We start from the raw sequence: 20,252 nt of genomic DNA on the forward strand, positions 1-20,252 counted from the left end.
TGATCGACATCAGACTCATTTTGCTTGATCGCATCACATATGTGCTGCATGGTTCTTTCTCACCTATTTTGCTTGATTGTATCACCAGCAGTGTACCCAGCCTTTTAGTGGGTGGGGGGGCAAAGCCAAACTTTCATCCCAATTTGTCAATTTTCGTCTCAATTGTTCAAAATTCTGCCTCCATTTTCATGCAATTTTTGATATATCTTTGTCCCCATTTGCTACATTTTCGTCGGATTTTAAAAATCTTTGCCCCATTTTTAGTAATTTTAATGACACTTTTTGCTCTTTGCTACCACCATTTTATCCCTGACAATTTGTGCATTTGGAGGAAATTAAGTTGCCTCCCTGCCCCTGCCTACCACACTGTTGTTGTATATAGAAGAGACATGTATTAACCTACAATAATATTGAATGAAGAGCTTACCCATAAGTCGTAACCGCAATGGTTCAGGCTGACATGCCCTGATTTCAGTTTTTAACAGATCCTTAGCCACATTAAATAGTTCCTCTGCTGAGCACACTGGTGATGGTACGGTATAAACCCTGGTTTTCACATCAAATTTCACTGTTTTGATCTTGATGCCCACTGTCTTTCCCTGTGAGATGAATACAAAATTTAAATGTTACAGTTGGCAACTACTCGTGATCAGGGATGTTAGACACCTCATTATTTGTTTTGGACCTTCGGATGTATGGTTATAGTCTACTTTAGCAGGCCTTTTAATTTATAACTAGTAGGCGGTTACCCGTATTTGGCGGTTCTTGGCTGGGCGTGATTACCTGGCAGATTGTGACCGTACCCACCAAGTTTCATGCCCATCAGACAATTCTTACTTATTTGACCTCATGACCCCTGGTAACCCTAAATGACCTTCCCAAAATTTGGCTCGAAATGGTGACTATACCCACCAAGTTTCATGCCCGTTCGACAGTTTTTACTAATATCTGGCCTTCCCCATCTGACCCCAGTTCAAATTATGAACTTGGCCAACCTTTAATTCTTCCTGAGCAAGGTCCTCAGCTAATGCTTCACATAACTCTCTACATTTGCTAAACAATTCATCCGGTTTGTTGATTTCATGAAATGTCCTTTCAGTACTCATGCTTTTCCTTTCAGAGTCCCTGAAAAGATGAAAAAGAAATGATAAATTCAATTTACTTCTTGCTGAAAAGACTACATATCTATCCACAGCTTCCCAACCTTATTTGGATGACAACTTTTGATTCTTGGAAGTCAAACCTAAGGTGACCACATCCACATGTCAAAACTGTGTTACTTTCCAGCTTTATCCCCAAGGGAACCACTGGCAAAATATCTGCCTCTAACAAGTATTTTGATTGGTTAGAAAGAGGGCTATATCATGTATTGAGCCAATCAGATATATGGTAAGAACAGTCAGTAGGGCTAAAGGGGTATTGAGCTTAAGTTTGCTACAAGATCAAAAAGCTCTATGTTGATTGGTTACTCAGACGATTTTATCATATAATTTACCAATCAGAGGCTCTGTAAGAAAGGCAGTAGTGTGGAAATATGACCCTAGTTTGAGTGGTCGGGAACCTCTTGACCTGATTCTGAATGAAAGAATATGGCTTTCAATCCATCATTCAAAACAACCCTAAGAATCATGTTGAATACTAGTCCCAAACAAAAATGTTTGGTAGACTCATAACCGGTGCGATCTTACCTTTCCGATGTTGATTAAGATACTTCTTGCATCGATCCCGAGATGCGGAAAAACCAATAGTCATTTTGTCCCACATAAATGAATAAATAACAAAACCCCGATCCCCGAGTGGACTCACCCATTCGGTGACGTCACACACGATACTCATCCCTTATCCGACTTGGGCAGCCCCTACTCGGCCAAACTTGTAGGGGGCGGCGGGTCGAGATAATCAACATCGGAAAGGTAAGATCGCACCGGTTATGAGTCTACCAAACATTTTTGTTTGGGACTAGACTCAGTACACCGGTCGATCTTACCGCTTCCGATGTTGATTAAGATACTTCTTGCATCAACATCTGAAAGATCGATCTAGCAAGTAACCGACGGATGGAGGTACAAGATTGGCCAGCATCTGATAAGGATCGGGAGAGTGGGTAGCATGGTAATCGCGAGGTCAAACTATTTCCCCCCCCTCCCGGCCGGGAAACAGAAAGACTACGTGAACAGACAAAAACCCCTGAACTGAAAGTTCAGTGGTTAAGAATAGAAACACTGGTTCTTACCATGTTGGCATCCTGCTTGTCCATAAAACACCTGATACCCAACCACCATATTATCTCCGCAGAATAGCCCTGGAGAACTTATCGCCTGGTCGTTGGTTTACGTTTTTGTAGTAAACCGTGGAAAAGGACGACGGGTTCTTCCAAGACACAGCCTGACAAATCTCTTCTATGGGGACCCCCTATGGTAGGCCCACGAAGATGAGATAGATCTGGTTGAGTGGGCCTTGGGGCGGCGTCTTTTGCCGCCCCGAGTCCACCAACACCTGGACCAGCCACCGTGCCAGAGTCTGTTTAGCGGCTGGACCGTGCGGTTCTGCGTGAGTGATAAAAAAGCGGTCATGAGCCCCTCTTAAGGTTTGTGTTCGGCCAAGGTAGTGCTGTAGCGCCCTCACCGGGCACCACAACCTGTCTTCGGCTATTGACGAACCCTGCCCAATATTGGGGAGGAAGAGGGCGAGTGTCGGAATGTACTTCGCTCATTTTTTGCAAGGAAATCCGGGCGAAGAAACAGCGTCGCTCCGTTGTTAGTAAATACGGAGGCTGACTTCGAGACTGCGTGTAACTCTGAGCAGCGCCGCCCGAAGCCAACGCCAGAAGAAAGGCCGCTTAAGAGTGGACGTATTTAAGGGTCGCTTTTGACAGGGGCTCAAAAGGGGACCCTTAATATACTCCAAGACTGTGTTGAGGTCCCATGGAGGGACCACCTTCCTTGCCGGCGGGCGCTCGTTGAACATACCGTCGAGAAGAAGACTTAGGGACCCATCTGAATTGATAGTCGACCCGTCTTCAAATCCCCGATGAATCGAGAGAATGGCTGACTTATAGTTGGCTATCGTTGCCTGCTGAAGTCCTGACCTGAACTTTTCTGTCAGAAAATCTGCCACTAGAGGCACAGGGGCTCTAGTGGGAGATGTATTGCTCTCATCGCACCATGCGTAGTAGGGAGCCAAACGCTGACTATACGTGCACGGAGGGTAGACTCTCGTCTACCCCGGCGATGAGAGAAGCAGCTTCTGATGAAAAGCCTCCCTCCGCCGCGACGTTCCCTGATAAGGGCCATGCAGCTAACTGCAGGTGCTCTAGTGGTAGACTTGGTACCTCTCCTCCGGGCATCCGGAGTAGATTTGGTAACTCGGGGAGTACTCGCGGCTGAGCCGCTAGTAGATCCACCATCGGTCGAAACCACAGGTGTGTCGGCCAGAACGGAGCTATCAGAATGACGTTGCAATCCTCCCTCCCGATCTTGGTCACCACCCTTGCGAGCAGTGAGATCGGGGAAAGCGTAAGCAGTCATTCCTCCCCAGTCTCACGGACAGAGCGCCCACGGCGAACGCCTGTGGGTCTGCGACCCTTGAGCAATACACCGCAGCTGATGATTTCGATGAGATGCGAACAAATCTATCGAGGGTGGTACATCACCTCAAGATCGCTCTGGGCGACCTGCGGAGCAAGGGACCATTCTGTAGGTCCCGACACCTTTCCTCGTGACAGATCGTCCGCGAGGATGTTGGTGACTCCCGCTATGTGCATCGCTCTCAACGTAATCTGCCTGGCCTTGCACCACCCTATCAGGCGTGGTGCGTGCAGGCATAACCGTGGTGACCTGGTGCCCCCTTGTCTGTTGAGGTAGGCCACCACGGTTGTGTTGTCTGTTTGGACAACGATATGAGATCCACGATCACCTTCTCGAAATGCTGGAGAGTTCTCTCCACTGCCCAAAGTGCGAGAAGGTTGATATGGAACTCCGTCTCCGTGGCCGACCATAGGCCCGAGACTGAGTCCCGTGGATGTGGCCCCCCAGCCCAGCTTTGACGCGCCGGTCGTCACTACGTGGCCGACCGCTGGTGCAGGAAACCTGACACCTTGAGTCAAATTGGGCTGATGGGTCCACCACCAGAGTTCCTCTCGCGCGATCTCCGACATCGGAACCGCGAGGGATATTGGGTGACGACTGGGCCTGTAAAAGGCTAGAAGGTGTAGTTGTATAGGCCTCATGTGAAAGCGGCAGTACGGCACGAGGTCTACCATACTGGCCATAAGGCCCAAAACCTTCATCCATGCCACAGCGGGTGCCCCTCTGACTCGGCCAAGAGTCGGGCACACCTCGCCATGTTCGTCACCCTCTCGGTGAGGGCACCGCGATCCCTCCTTGAGGTTGATCTGGGCCCCTAAGAATAGTGGTGTCTCGCGTCGGGACCAAATTGGATTTCTTGACGTTGATCAGAAATCCCAGGTCCCGCACCGCACGGACTACTAACTCCACGAGACACTGTGTCTCCAGCGGGTGCGTCCGTAAATGAACCAATCGTCCAGGTAGCAACACATGTTGACTCCCCTGCGCTTCAGGTACGCTGCCACCGCCTGACCAGGAGTGTAAACACTCTGGGGAGGTGGACAAGCGAATGGCAGGCATCGAAACTGGTAAGTTTGACCCTGTACCTTGAAGCGTAGAAACCTCTGATCTTGAGGTGCGATCGGAACATGCAGATATGCGTCCGAGAGATCTAGCGATGCCGCCCACATACCCTTGATGGGGCAGGCTAGCACCGAGCGAGAGTCTCCATTCTGAACCTCTTGGGCCTGATGAACTCGCTCAACGGCTTGAGGTTCAGAATGGCCTCAGTCGCCGGTCTTCTTTGGAGCCAGAAAAAACGTGCTCCAAAACCCCTTGGTGAAAGGGGGGTAGACCGGGACAATCGCTTGCTTCGTGAGAAGCTGAGTGACCTCTGACAGTAGTGCCCGACGCTGGGGGCCGTCTGGCGGCACTACCGTGGACCTCTGAATCGTGCAGGCGCACGAGGGGTGGCTGGTAAATTCCAGCCTGTAACCCCCACTGACCACTGACAATACCCAGGCGCCCGGTGAGATGGCATGCCATCTCTGGGCGTAATGCACAGCGGCCGCCCACAGGGGAATCCCTGTGGAAGTCCAAGGCCTGCCGGCATGGACTGTCGACCGCCGTGCCCTCAGGACCGATCTGGTTTGCCACCCTTAGAAGAACGGCTCTTCTTAGGGGCTTGCCATACGGTCCAGCACTACTCTTGCGCTTCCCAGTTTTCTTGGGAGGTGCTGGAGTAGCCTCGGCTCGGGTGTAGTCTGTGGTGCTGGCGTCCTGCTGAAGCGGAGCTGGCGCTGAAGAACGCTTAGAAGACTTCTTCTTCTTGTGCTTCTTCTTTCAGCCTTACTGCCCTTCCCTTGGTCAGGGCAGCCTCCGACTTCTTCAGAGTGCTCTCATTGGTGGCCTTCTTTGCCCGGTCCTCAACCGTAGCGCAAAAGGCCTGTCCAAAGAGTAGCCCCTGTCCCACCGAGTCTGACTTCTTCATTGCATCAGCAAAGTCGGAGCCGTAAGTTGACTGGAGGGACAGACAGGCATTCTCCCGCCGGCGAGATGACATCCTATGGGCTAGGCCCATAGAACTCTCGTTGAGGTTAGCTGTTAGCACCGCTAACAGATTAACCTCGCGGAAGAGTTCCGACGTTGCCCGTGGTCGCTCGCTACCTTCCTACCGAGGTGCTCGGCAAGCGTGGTAGCGGACGCTAGAGACTCTGATAAGCGGCGTGCTCGCTTATCGATGAGCTTTAGCTCCTCCTCCCACTGGGGGAGAACGACCCGCGCGCCTTGGCCGCCAGCGGCAGGCGCTTGGCAACGTCTGGATCCATGTCAGGGACCCTGAGGTAGGTTTCAGTAGTCCTCCTGCGAAACACGCAGTGGAAGCGTGCAAGCACGCGGCGTCGAAGCTCCAGCGAGCCTGACAGCCCACGAAACCTACCCTTGAGGTCCGCCGGGAATGCAAGTGCGGGCGACCCTTGTGTGGACGCGCTAGCTGGGCATCCTACTGAAAAGATGCCCTGGTCCTCCTGAACGGACTCCTCCTGAGAGAAAGCCAGGCCCAAACCTTGGGCCACACGGCTCATCACCTCAGCGGTGTCCGCAGGCAGACCATTGCTAGCGAGTTCCTCACGGGAAGCGGGGAAGGATACCTGAAGCTAGCTGCACAGTCTCATCAGACTGTGAGTCGCTACTGGTTTCATCTTCCGACTCCTTTCCCTCGCCTTCAGACTCTGACTCACTCTCTGATGAGGAAGAGATCTGACGACGGGCATCTGAAGGTGGACAGGGAGGTGTCGCCACCGTGTGGCTAGCCAACTGAACACCAGCAGAAGAGGGAGTACTCCCGCTAGACCCCGAGATGCTAGCTATAGCACCCGGGATCCGTGACGCTCTCGCTGCTGTCGCCCTAGCCATAGCAGTGTGCGGCCTACCCTGAGCTGTATCAGGGTTAGCCACTCGCCGCCGGGTTGGGTAACAACTGGTGGTACTGCTTGCCCAACGCTAGGCGGCACTTGCCACGGTGGTAGACCGTGGAAGAAACCACCCTGCGGCGGATACCACGGGCATACCCTGTTGGTAGCTGACCCTGAAAGGATCCGCCACCAGGGAAACCCCATGGAACGGCAGTACCAGTACCGCCTCCCCCTGTTGCCACAGAGACTGTGGTAACCAGGACGCAGTACTGCGGTACCTGCGTGGTTGTAGCGTAGGTGCCCGGTAGGGCTCCGGCCTGCGCACCACTGTACCCATGCCTCACAGCGTTCCCGCTAGAGGATCAAGCCGTGTGTATGGGTACCCCGCTATACTGGCTGTCCCTTGGCTAAAAGGAGCTTGCCTAGTATCACGGGTAGCTGAGCGTGTATACCCTCGATCAGTCACCTCGCTACCTGAATAGGCAGTATCAATCAATGGAGCCATGCTCCGCTGAATAGATAGTGATCGATCATAAGAGGGTAATTGACCCATTGACTGTAATGGATCACCCACGCTCTGCTGGCTCTCGAGGACATAAGTGGGTTGTTGATCAGCCAGGCTGTTCAAACTACCTACCCTAACCTCTTGAGCCTCGCCCAAAGGTCGCTGTGTGTGGCGGACCACTCACGGCAGCTATGGGCGCGTGCATAGTGGCTACCACTGAAGTCAAGCCGTAGCTCGCCCTCGGTAGCTGCCACTGTTTGCACTTGGGTCGCTGTCCCGTGAGAGACTGCGAGCCCAAACCCCGGTATAGCCGCTAGCCAGTCCCGGAGGACAGCCGGCAGCCATTCCAAGGCCCAGGGAATCACTCGGCGGTCCCACCATGGAACGCTGCGTGTGACAACCCCAGTTGGTTCTGCTAAGACTACACCTGAAGCGTTAGCCCCGGTATCGTCTCTGCTAAACCCATGCACGTTTTCATTCGACCCTTGCGGGGAACGCATAGCGTGCTGCGTGCCGTGGATCAACCCAGGCAAGCCCGGGGTTCCACTGGCACGCTGCGTGCTACAGACCGGCCGAGGCAAGTCCGCTGCACGCTGTATGCTAGATTCAACCCAGGCAAGCCCGGGTACCCTTGGCATACTGTCCGGCGCCGGCTACTTCCGCGGGTGCTAGACCCGCTCGTTCGCCAGCAATAGACGGGTGTCCACCTGCAAGAAGCTCGCTAGAGATCTCACTGGTAGACTGGTACTCGCCTGTTAGGGCAAGTACCGCCCTGCTGCCTGCTACTAGCTTAGACGTTAAGTCAGTGCTTTCGCTGGCTGCTAGGCCTTCGGGCTCGCTAGCAGTCCCCGGAGGGTCCGCCTGCTTGCCCGGGACCGGAGCCCCAGAGGTTACCTTAGCGTGGCCCTTGCCCCGCGCTAGTACCTACCATATCAATCTTACCTGTAGGCTTCTGTTTCTTAGTCTTCGTCTTCTGTCTGTGTCGAAGACCTAAACGAGCGCTACTTTCTAAATCCTCGAAGTGGATGTCCGATAAGCCTATGCAAAAGGAAGCACACTTATTTGATTTAGAGCAATCCCTGTGGGTGTAGCAGAGTGGATGCGGGTCCCACTCTGCCACAAGGGAAGGGCATGATTGACAAGGCCTAGACATTGTAGTAATCGGGAGCGCACAGCACTACCCCCGAACACAAGCTCAAGCCCAATAAACAGACCCACACGCACAGTGGCTGACGCTGATGTAGTGGTATGATATAAAATATATATACAAAGGGATGAAAAACTGAAAACCTTTTGGGGAAGATTTGTCAGGCTGGTCCTTCGAAACCCACGAACTCTTAGCAGTAACTCGTCATCAGACGCAGCATTACTGAAAGATATAACGATAGAGCACACCATAAACATAGCGATAATCACTCACCATACATGTATACACAGTACTGTACAAACATCTATTGTAACTTACTAGTCTGCTATAGTTGTTTTACGTGAGAACAAAAATAAAATGGCGTCCTAAGGGCGGCTATTTTGAAAACGTGTGTCCCGTATATGAACGGAAACACACATACAAGCTAAGTTTTTGGATCGTTTTTGTCACTTTTCTAGCCGAAAATGTCGTCAAAACTATCTCCTAGCGACTATACTGGTTGGTTTTTACCTCAGTGTAACAAACAAACTGTATATCTCGGTCCTTTGGTTCGTAATGATACTTAGCGTTGGTAAAGAAAAATCCACACGTCTATCTCATCTAGAAACCAAGGAGGATAAGGATGATTATCGTGTGTGACGTCACCGAATGGGTGAGTCCACTCGGGGATCGGGGTTTTTGTTATTTATTCATTTATGTGGGACAAAATGACTATTGGTTTTTCCGCATCTCGGGATCGATGCAAGAAGTATCTTAATCAACATCGGAAACGGTAAGATCGACCGGTGTACTGAGTCATGGATATCTCTACCAGAAGTCAGTTTGACCAAAATTCCTTCCCACAATAAAATAAAATATGCATAAAATATGCATATTGCATAACAAAGGAGATCGTAAAAATCATCAAAATTCAGATTTTGGTACCTTTGTCATAGATGTGCTAAATTTGTAATTTATATGTAATCCCAAATGACAATTCGCATGACTTATTCTGCACTTTTAAGCCAGGCCCATTTATAAACAATTTTTTTACACTTTCGCTGGGATCACTGAATGGGACTTTAACCTCCAGGCTGTATCTATTGTAGTGTAATACGCCTATTACCTTGTGGGAAGGAAATGTCTGCCAACTGACTTCTGGTAGAGAAACCCAGGGGGTACTCAAACAGAAAATGAGTTTCAGAAATGTATTTTGATATGAAAATGAGAACACAGGATGGAAGAACAGTTTCCCTTTAAAATAAATTTGAACTCAAGTTGCTAATATAGGACAGTTTAATATTGATTCATAACAGGAATTTGTATTGGTGTTAAGTACTGCAAAATAGAAAATCACTGACCTTTCCACCTGGGTGGATCCTATACCCAAGGATATCCTTAGGAAGTGGTGAGAAGATATCGACGAGAACAGAAGGTGTAATAGCGCCCTCTGTTTGTATAGGTCGGCACAGTTCTGGATACCAAGGGCACTCAACATCCTCTCTGTGACCTTTCCAATGCCAGAAACCTACACACAGGAAAACCAACAGGATATCAAGGATCACATTGTATTATGCACATCAAATTTGTATATTGCTGTAAGAATTTTACCTTGTGGTACCTTGTAATATCCTTGAATGGTTAGCAAAAGGTTCAGAGTTTGTTGCAAAACAAGCAATGTGATATGTAATATATTCAACCTCTGGTCTACATCAGATATTGGCTAGATAAATCCAATCCAGATCAAGCATATAATATTTCTTTCTTTTTTTGAGGGGGGGGGGGGGGTGTTGCAGAAATAGAATTTAACAAGCAGAAATCTTATTCAGAGAGCAAAAAATTTAATTTGTGATATACAAGGGTATATCCGGGTGAGACAAGCCTTTCGGGGGCTGCCACTCTCTAAAAAAGGGGGAAGAGTACATAAAAAACATGTTAAAATATGGTGAATTACTTGCAAAATTCACTGACTCCCTGAGGGGAACTTAGCTATTCTGGTCTCTCCCTGAATGGCCAACATGAAAAAATACAAGTCAACCTATTTTTTGTTGTTCCCTTGGTGTCATCCACTGAGCAATATATTTCCACAATGCACAGTGTTGGTTTGCACGTCCACAAGTAGGGCAAGGCCAAATGATAAACCCAACCACATGTCAGCTTTGGCTGTGAAATATTTTTGCATTAGGGAGCAAGTAACAATAACATATTGATATCCCATAAATGAAACTAGTTGATTGACCACCTTCCCCCACTATTCCACTGAGCTAATCTATATAGTCAGGGCCGTTCCTAGGGATTTTGCCGCCCTAGGCAAAGCCTCTCCCTACCCCGAGCATACCAAAAAGTGTTAATCATTTTTTGTTCAGTGGCGGAGCTAGGGTTTTACCACTAATTAACTTGGGTTATAATGATATTGAATATCGGTCTTAAATTGATATTTCAAAATAATGAACCTGTACGAACTGCGCGCGAGGCGCGGGAAAATTTTGACTTTCAACACTTGGAGGGGCGCAGAATCGATCCTGAATTGGTCAATTGGCGTTCCCCACTGGAGGCGCTGTCATTTTTTTCTTCACTTTTCTTTCTCCATTTCCGTTTTTTTTTTTTCGCCCCCTTTTTTGTTCTCTTCTGCGTTTGCCGCCCTATGCGACCACCTTACCTGGCCTAATGGTCGGAACGGCCCTGTATATAGTACCATTTGAAGTACAGTTGATATCATTTGTTATCATCATTATTACTTTCATTGGACCTTGGCCTAAAGCACTACTTGATTTCCTAATTCTCATATCCAGACATCAATTTTGTTAGTCGGTCAGACCTAATTTGTGTTGGTGTTTTGGGGAAAAATCCATATCTTCAATACGAAAGGTCAAAATTTTCAATTGCTCATAGGCTTTTCATCCCAGCTACATACACTTTAATTACATATCATTAGATTTATAAAGTTTACTTCGAGGACTGTTAAATATCAAAAATATCAATTTTTAATCATTTGCCATAAAATGTGTATCATATTTCAAATTTCAAAAAATTAAAATTATTTGATATCATCAGGACATTCTTACATTCTTCGTATTCAGAATGCAATTTGTTATGTCTGATATGCTCTCATGTCCCACAAACGTTCATACCCCAGCCCTTAAGTCAAACAACACTTACTTTTCTAATTGGAAGTACATTCACAAAATCCATCACTACTTCTCTGCTTGGTTCTATTCTGTATTGACCATTAGGTTTGTTCTTGTCTGAACAGATTTTAGCCAGCATACAGTTGGGTGCGATTCCTGTGTAGGCAAAAACACATAAAAATACCACACACATTATTTCTTGCAAAATATTTTCTTGCAAAACATTTGGCCATTCTCTCCCCATCTGTGTTCATTCCCTTTTTGGAGCAGAAAGATGTATGTAAAATTTGAAAATGTATGTAATCATAACTTACGAGTGCTCAATTTTAAGTTTATATTAATAAAATGCTTGATTTCATGCTTGAAATTATTATCTTTATTTTTAAAAATATGCATATATACAAAAGTTTAGCTTCACTGCAATTTACTAGCATTTCTGTTGCTTCTTTTTCTATCTGCCATTCATCCCCAAATGATGTACTCCTGCCCATCACTCATCTTGCATGTATGATTTTTAAGCACTTCTTCCACTACCGTGATTAATTGCTCACCAGGGTGATTCAGAAGTACAATTTTTTTAATGGGGTAACCTCTAATGTTGTTCATTTTGATGTAAAAATACTTCATGCAAAGTTTCAGGAAATTCAGACTTTAGAGGGTGCGCTGAATCATGAATTTATTCATCTGCCTTTGCATTAATCATACAAGAATGAACAAAATTAGATGTTGACCTGTTAAAAAATCAAAACCTTTGTATTTCTGAATCACCCTATTGTTCACCTATATTCATCTACCTATAATGCCTTACCTGCACTTGCTGTTAACTGAGTCTTCTGCTGAATCCTAAACCTAATTTCTTCAACAGCATCTTCAACCGTCAGTCCAAAGGTTACACTGTGACCTTTAACACATTCACCTTTGACATCCAATGACCTTTCACTCTGCACCTGCTCAATGGGTGTGCTACTCTCAGAGGTGGTTAGGTCAGCTCTTGAATCTGCAGAGTTATTATTGATACCATTGTTTTCCAATACAGCCTCCTGTTCAACAAGTTCATCCTTGTTTGCTTCCCCATTATTTACATCATCTGTCTGACCCACTTGTGCCTGACCCACTTTTGTCTGACCCACTTCTGTCTGACCCACTTCTTTCCGTAATGATGGATCTCTCTTTACATATGTCCTCTGAGCGTCCGTGAAGCTCTGCCTTTTTACCACATGTTCTGTCAGATCCAAGTAGGCTTCATCAAGACTCATGGGGCAGAAGTTAGGATCATACTCTGCAAGGATCTCTCTGACCTGTCGACTCACAGTGCGATATTTGTCAAAACTTCCAGGCACTATCACAAGTTCAGGACATAGTTTCTTGCCGATAAAGCCAGGCATTGCAGCTCTGACGCCAAATTTCCTAGCAAGGTAGTTGGAAGTAGACTGATGGGAGAGACAAAAAATATTGAAGTATTAATGCAAGTGGTGCTATATATGCAAACCAAACATGCATAAAGAACCTAATTTTTTACTTACTTGCAAATGGGCAATTTTGGACTTTTTTTTACCGAAAAATACATTAAACAAGGCGGTTCTCGAACCACGAGTCTCGCCTGCTTTCGCGATCGCCTGCTTTTACGATTACTTTTGGTAGAAGTAAATGAACCTGCAACAACCCATGGCGATTTGCCTGTTCAATTTGAGCTTGATTGGACCAATATTGGAATTTGACCTTTGATCCCTAAATTTTGGTGGGTCTCGGCTGGGCACAATTACCTTGCTGATGGTGACTGTAGGCCTACCCACCAAGTCTCATGCCCATCCGACAATTTTAACTAATTTGACCTCAGATGACCCCTACTGACCCCAAAATGACCTTCCAAAATTGGGCTCTAAATGTTGACTGTACATGTCATGCCCATACAACAGTTTTTAGTCATTTGACTTCAGATGACCTCTGAGTGACCTCAGATGACCTTGCAATGACTGTCCAAAAATTTGGCTCTAAATGATGACTGTACCCACCATGTTTCATGCCCCTGTGACAGTTTTTAGAAATTTGACCACAGATGACCCATGGGTGACCTCAGATGTCCCTGAAATGACCTTCCAAAAATTGGACTTTAAATGTTGACTGTAACCACCAAGTGTCATGCCCATGGATGACCTTTGATGATCCCAAAATGACCTTCCAAAAATTGGCTCTAAATGTTGACTGTACCCACCAAGTTTCATGCCCATACAACAGTTTTTAGTAATTTGACCTCAGATGACCCCTGGGTGACCCGAAATGCCCTTCCAAAAATTTGACTCTTAATGTTGACAGTGACCACTTAGTGTCATGCCCATACGACAGTTTTTAGTAATGTGACCTCAGATGACCCCTGAGTGACCTTGGATGACCCCGAAATGACTTTCCAAAAACATGACTCTAAATGTTGACTGTACCCACCAAGTTTCATGCCCATATAACAGTTTCAAGTAATTTGACCTCAGATGACCCCTGGGTGACCTTGGATGACCCAAAATGACCTTCCAAAAATTTGGCTCTAAATGTTGACTGTACCCACCAAGTTTCATGCCCATACGACAGTTTTAGTAATTTGACCTCAGATGACCCCTGGGTGACCCCGAAATGCCCTTCCAAAAATTTGACTCTTAATGTTGACTGTAACCACTAAGTGTCATGCCTGTACGACAGTTTTTAGTAATTTGACCTCAGATGACCCCTGGGTGACCTTGGATGACCCTAAATTACCTTCTGAAACTTTGACTCTAAATGTTGACTGTACCCACCAAGTTTCATGCCCATATGGCAGTTTTTAGTAATGTGACCTCAGATGACCCTGTGTGACCTTGGATGGCCCCAAATTACCTTCCAAACTTTGACTCTAAATGTTGACTGTACCCACCAAGTTTCATGCCCATATGACAGTTTTAGTAATTTGACCTCAGATGACCCTTAGGTGACCTCGGATGAACCCGAAATAACCTTCCGAAAATTTTACTCTAAATGTTGACTGTACCCACCAAGTTTCATGCCCATATGACAGTTTTAGTAATTTGACCTCAGATGACCCCTGGGTGACCTCGGATGACCCTGAAATAATCTTCCAAACATTTTACTCTAAATGTTGACTGTACCCACCAAGTTTCATGCCCATATGACAGTTTTAGTAATTTGACCTCAGATGACCCTGAGTGACCTCGGATGACCCCGAAATAATCTTCTGAACATTTGACTCTAAATGTTGACTGTACCCACCAAGTTTCATGCCCATACGACAGTTTTAGTAGTTTGACCTTAGATGACCCCTGGGTGACCTTGGATGACCCGAAATAATCTTCCGAACATTTGACTCTAAATGTTGATTGTACCCACCAAGTTTCATGCCCATACGACAGTTTTAGTAATTTGACCTTAGATGACCCCTGGGTGACCTCGGATGACCCGAAAGAATCTTCCGAACATTTTACTCTAAATGTTGATTGTACCCACCAAGTTTCATGCCCATACGACAGTTTTTAGTAATTTGACCTCAGATGACCCCTGGTTGACCTCAGATGACCCGATGTAGCACCCCAACAGAGACATTTTTGACATAAAAACCCGTTTTAGACATTTTTTTGAAAAAATGCTTCCTTCACCCTAAAAAGGTTGTTTTAAATGTACAGTTTCCTATACTTTTGTACATGAGAGACATTCTTAAAAGTCTTTTTTTGGCCTAATAACTTGGCCTACATGACCGAAATTGATATATATAATGCGCAATATAAAAACATTATTTAATTAAATTTTTGACCCCCCCTCAACTTCGAGTGTGTGGGAGGGGGCCACATGGGGGGGGTGCTAGTGAATATTTGACTCGATAGCACCCCAACTGAGACATTTTTGACATAAAAACCCATTTTAGACATTTTTTTGAAAAAATGCTTCCTTCACCCTAAAAAGGTTGTTTTAAATGTACAGTTTCCTATACTTTTGTACATGAGAGACATTCTTAAAAGTCTTTTTTTGGCCTAATGACTTGGCCTACATGACCGAAATTGATATACGTAATGCGCAATATAAAAACAATATTTCATTAAATTTTTGACCCCCCCCCCCAACTTTGAGTGTGTGGGAGGGGCCACATGGGGGGTACTAGTGTGCATCCTCTGGTCATACTACCCCCTACCACATTATGTTGACCGTACCCACCAAGTATCGTGCCCATACGACAGTTTTTAGTCATTTGACCTCAGATGACCCCTGGATGACCTTGGGTGACCTTGACGCATAACCAATACAAACTTGTTCTGTCTGGGGTGAAGATGCACCCACCCACCAAGTTTGAAGAACGTGCGACCCCTAGTCTCCGAGAAAATAGGTGTTTGCATTTTATGCATAAATTATGCAAATTAGGTACTTAATTACCATATTTTGCGCTGAAAATCGAATCGGATTGAGATCCTCTGGCCATACTACCCCCTACCACGTTTCATCATCATAGGGCTTAGGGATCTTACGAATCCCCCAGATACAGCTCCACAAGGCGGATTTCTTCAGATTTCCAACCATATTTGTAGAATCGTTCCGCATAAATTATGCAAATTAACAACTAAATGCGCATACTTTTCGCCGAAAAACTAATCAGGTGATCAGCAGATGTGTATCATAGCTGAAACCAGGTTTCGTTACCATGCGCCTGACGGATCTTGAGATAGTCTGTCCACAAACTCCGCTATCAATTTGCGCTGATTTTCGCATAAATTATGCAAATTAGCTATGTTAATTTGCATATTTTTCACCGAAAACATACGGTTACGGAGCAAACTTGGATACCCTTCCTCCCACCAAGTAGCGCCGCCGTAAGTCTTACGGTTCCCCAGATACAGCTGCGGACGGACACACATACATACATCCACACACACACCCCCACACCCCTCCACACACACGGACAGACAGAAATAGTGATTACTAAGTCCCATCCTGAACAAAGTTCAGACGAGACAAAAACCTGTTTTTTCCAAACCATAAATACTCGCAAAGTGGACATTTTTGGCCTTTGGCGACCCTCCCTGGCTACGCCCCTGAATTCAGACAACTGAATAGTGAACATACAACATGTTGAATGGATATACTGTAAGAACCATAATGTACTGCGTGGTACCTTTAAATTCAATCTAGAAACTCTACTATACTTTGCTTCACCTGGAGTTTGGTAGTGATGTACAGTAGATACTTATTTTGCTCTTCACAGTATGGAATCATGCTTGTTGAGCTAATACAGAGCATATACACACACACCTTCATTGACAGCTTGTCAGCATGCTTGCAGCGCAACCGTGTAAAAACACTGACATCATTACCAAACTCATATGATGTCACCTCATGAATATTCATAATTAATGATGTCACCTTAGAAATATAGAGAAGCAAAGTAAACAAGAAGCAAGTTAAACAATGTAAACTTTGAGAACAAGCTACCTATAGACCACTTGACATGTGACGTCATTGCCCGGCAGTATGCGCACGCATTATGGCACTTTCCATTGTTCTTTGCCCTGCAGTGTGCGTGCGCATCGTAGTTTGCTCAGGGCATGTGTATTTTAAATCTCCCACCACATTTCATATTGAACAAGAAAGCCATTGAACAGTGAAGCGGTTCGTTAGAGCATATCGAAAGACCAATCCCTCGCCTTTGTTGATAAACATTGATGTCAAGTGGTCTATACAATGTTGTATTCACAATCCAGAATTTCAAGCTTTGGGAAGTTTACATGTCCACTTACAAGAAAATAACTTAACAATGTGGTTATTAAAAACAATAATTTTTTTGGTTTCCACTAATTCTTCTGGGCTAATTTTAAACATGTTGGGTCATATGGTCTGCCTATGAGCCAGTATAAAGTTTAAATATTTTGTGATAATTGTTTTTTATTCTTCACTTTATTCGCTGTCAAAGTTATGATGTAACAGGATTAATAACCACAACGATAGGTTAAAACAATTTTTTAATGTATTGCCCTGCACTAGATGTACACTGTAACTCTGCATCGCATCACTGCAAGACCTGGATTATACTTATCAGCATAGAAATATACTTACCAGCATAGACATGCCCCCTACAGCCATAGGTTTGTCTTTCAGCGATGGGTCATCTCTCTCCTCCACAGCTGCATAGAATGCATCCATGTCTAAATGCACAATGAAACGACTCAGGTCACGGCAATCCTCCAATTCTTGTACTGTTTTGTCAATCTGTGAGCAGGAATATAAAAATAATAAAAAATTAAAATAATAAACATAGTGCCATTCACATCAAAGCGCTTTACATTTATTCAGCTGTTGTTAGAATATGTCCGCTGCCATACAATGCCCCCGGACAATGCCCAAGGCATGCTCATACCTTTGGACAATATTCATTCATAACAGCTCCCTATTTCATTTCTCCCCTGGGTAGAGAGAGACTAGTGAGCAGGGGCGTAACCAGACCTGACCTTCCGGGGGCAAGATTGAAAAATTTCCCAATTTTGACAAAAGTTGTATGATGTGCGATCGCGAGCGGCTTGCCGCGATGTGATAAACGGGTGGGGTCCAGGGCCCCGCCATAGGGCCCCTGGTGGGGTCCAGGGGCAAAGCCCCGGCGGGGGTCATGGGGGCGGAGCCCCTGAAGCTCATGGTTTTTGGCATATTAGAAGCTAAAAATCCAGTGTTCAGAGTACAAAATTTCACAATGAAAGTAGTATAGATCTTCTTCCCTCTTTCTTTCCCTTTTCTCTTCTCCCTTCCCCTTTTTTCTTCCCTCTTTTTCTTTTCTTCTTTCCCCTTTCTCTTCTTCCCTCTTTTTCCCTTTTTTCTCTTCTCCTTCCCCTTTTTTCTTCCCTCTTTTCTCTCCTTCCCCCTTTCCCCTTCCCAATTTTTTGCTCTTCTTCCCAGTTTTTGTGTCCTGGGGGGGGCAGCTTAATGCCCCCAGGCCCCCACTGGTTACACCACTGCTAGTGAGGTTAAAGTGCTGGTAAACATTCCTTGAATGAATATTGTTTTGTGCTTTCATGTTGGTCAAAGCCCCCCCCAAGTGTGCGCCTCTCCCGAGATTACATATCAAAACATGACCAAATGTCCCCCCCTGTAAACATATCAAATGAAAGTGTTCTTATTTAATTGATGTGTAATATTGCTTTGTCAGATTTTGAAAATAAAATGTTTTCATAAACAGAGTTGAGAGCGCGGTTACTTCTTATGAAGAAATTCTAGTAATGAGCCTTGATACATACCCAAACATTTTGTGATCATTATTCTTTGAAATAAATAAAAATAATACAAAAAACACTGTGAAATGTGCTAAAAGACAAAAAGAGTATTTTTCCCTTTGCAATCATCATGCTAAAGAGCCTAGCATTTAGGACTGAAGTCAGATAAATCGTCTTGAAAATGTTCAGAAGAGGTTGGCACGTTCATGCATTCCAGCACCTAGGGGGGAGCTTACTTACCAATTCAGACTGGAAAAACTAGGACTTTCATCACTTGAAAACAGATTTCATTACTTAGCCATAGCTTTTGTCAGTAAATGTCTCTATCGTGTGTATGATGTGGATCCTTTTGTTTATGTTCAAATTAACACTCGTCATACTGACACTACAAAATTTCACCACAATTTTGGTAGGACAGATTGTTTCAAATATAATGTTTATACCCGTTTTCCCGTGCAATTCCAATCATTACCTCTCCACATTAGAGATAAGTTGAATATCAGTCTTTCTAGCTTTTTATCTAACTGTAAATTACATTTTAAACAATCCAGCTGGCTGGTATGATTCGTAACTAAATGTAAATGTAAATAATTTATTATGTGCAATATCATTATTTTCTTTTTCTTTAGATTTGGAGCCTTGGGATGAGATGGTTGGAGAACAGCATGCATGCGCTTTTGTTCTGTTTCTCATGGAGTGCTTTTAGGTTGACCACTTGAAAGTGGCATTTGCTACTATTTGGTCTTCCTGCCAGGGCACTCTCGTTCTTTTGTTCGTCCCTGTGTTCTTGACTTGTATCCTGTTCATCTACACACCTCACCCAAATGCTCCCCCCTCTTTTGCTGTTGATATTTTATTGGTAGGAATGTCAATTTATTGTTTAATTAAATTTAATGATTGTATTTAATTTAAAATCGATTTCCCTCATTATTTTCATTTTTTAAATGTATTTTATCATGATTGTATTGTACTTTTATATTGTATGAATTTTGTTTTGTATTATGTGTATTTCTGGCAAATAAAATGAAATGAAATGAAATGAAATGAAATGAATGTACATAATCACAAGTGCCATAATATCACAGGTATGTGCAAACGCCAAAGAAGAAATCTTACACTTCCCACAGTGCATTTCTTCCCTATACTGGATTTGTGTTGATAGTGACAAAAAATACCTCAATAACAGAGCTCATCCAGATCTTGCAATTGAGGTATTTCTTATCACTATCAACCCATGTTGCACTGAATAGCAAATCAGTACAGGGAAGAAATGCATTGTGGGTAGTGTAAGATATCTTCTCTGTGTAAATGCTACATAATATTGCTGAATTGTTTTTTTGAATTCAGCACATCTTTACCTCAATTAATGTTGTTCTTATTTCTTGTTCTGATAATTTGGCCATTCTCTGTCTCATCTGATCAACTCTAGTGTTCACTTGTGCTTCCTTTTTCTTTTCATTTTCATAAAATCTGAAATTAAAAGAAAATATTTTGTGTAACCTAATGCAAACATAGGGACAATTGGTAGTGATAATAATATGTCTTAATTAGTACTCTTATTCATTATCTGGATATGGCTTAAATACTGGTGACTCAACCATTTTTTAACAGGTTTAAGGGATCTGATAGCGACATTTTTGTGGGACTTTAGAAATATAATTTTAGGTCTTTTGGGAAAAATATGTACATCTTCAATATGAAAGGTCAAAATTTTCAAATGATGATCAGCTATATCTTTAAGTACATATCATTAGATTCATAAAGTTTACTTTAAGGACTGTTTTGTCAAAAA

The 20,252-nt window shown here is 44.6% G+C and overlaps 1 protein-coding gene across 2 annotated transcripts in view; it reads right to left on the reverse strand.

Annotated features, from left to right (window-relative positions):
• The window catches only part of LOC140159227 (DNA polymerase kappa-like), a 28,773-nt gene that overhangs the window by 3,884 nt on the left and 4,637 nt on the right, over positions 1 to 20,252 (reverse strand). For both annotated transcript variants that reach the window (XM_072182633.1, XM_072182634.1), the window contains exons 4-10: positions 19,819 to 19,930; positions 17,316 to 17,468; positions 12,046 to 12,667; positions 11,269 to 11,393; positions 9,471 to 9,637; positions 996 to 1,125; positions 428 to 599 (exon numbers count right to left, since the gene is read on the reverse strand). In XM_072182633.1, the coding sequence (XP_072038734.1) occupies positions 428 to 599; positions 996 to 1,125; positions 9,471 to 9,637; positions 11,269 to 11,393; positions 12,046 to 12,667; positions 17,316 to 17,468; positions 19,819 to 19,930 (1,481 nt within the window). The remainder of the gene's footprint in view (positions 1 to 427; positions 600 to 995; positions 1,126 to 9,470; positions 9,638 to 11,268; positions 11,394 to 12,045; positions 12,668 to 17,315; positions 17,469 to 19,818; positions 19,931 to 20,252) is intronic.

Source organism: Amphiura filiformis, chromosome 8 (genome assembly GCF_039555335.1).
Source record: "Amphiura filiformis chromosome 8, Afil_fr2py, whole genome shotgun sequence".
Taxonomy (NCBI): Eukaryota; Metazoa; Echinodermata; class Ophiuroidea; order Amphilepidida; family Amphiuridae; genus Amphiura; species Amphiura filiformis.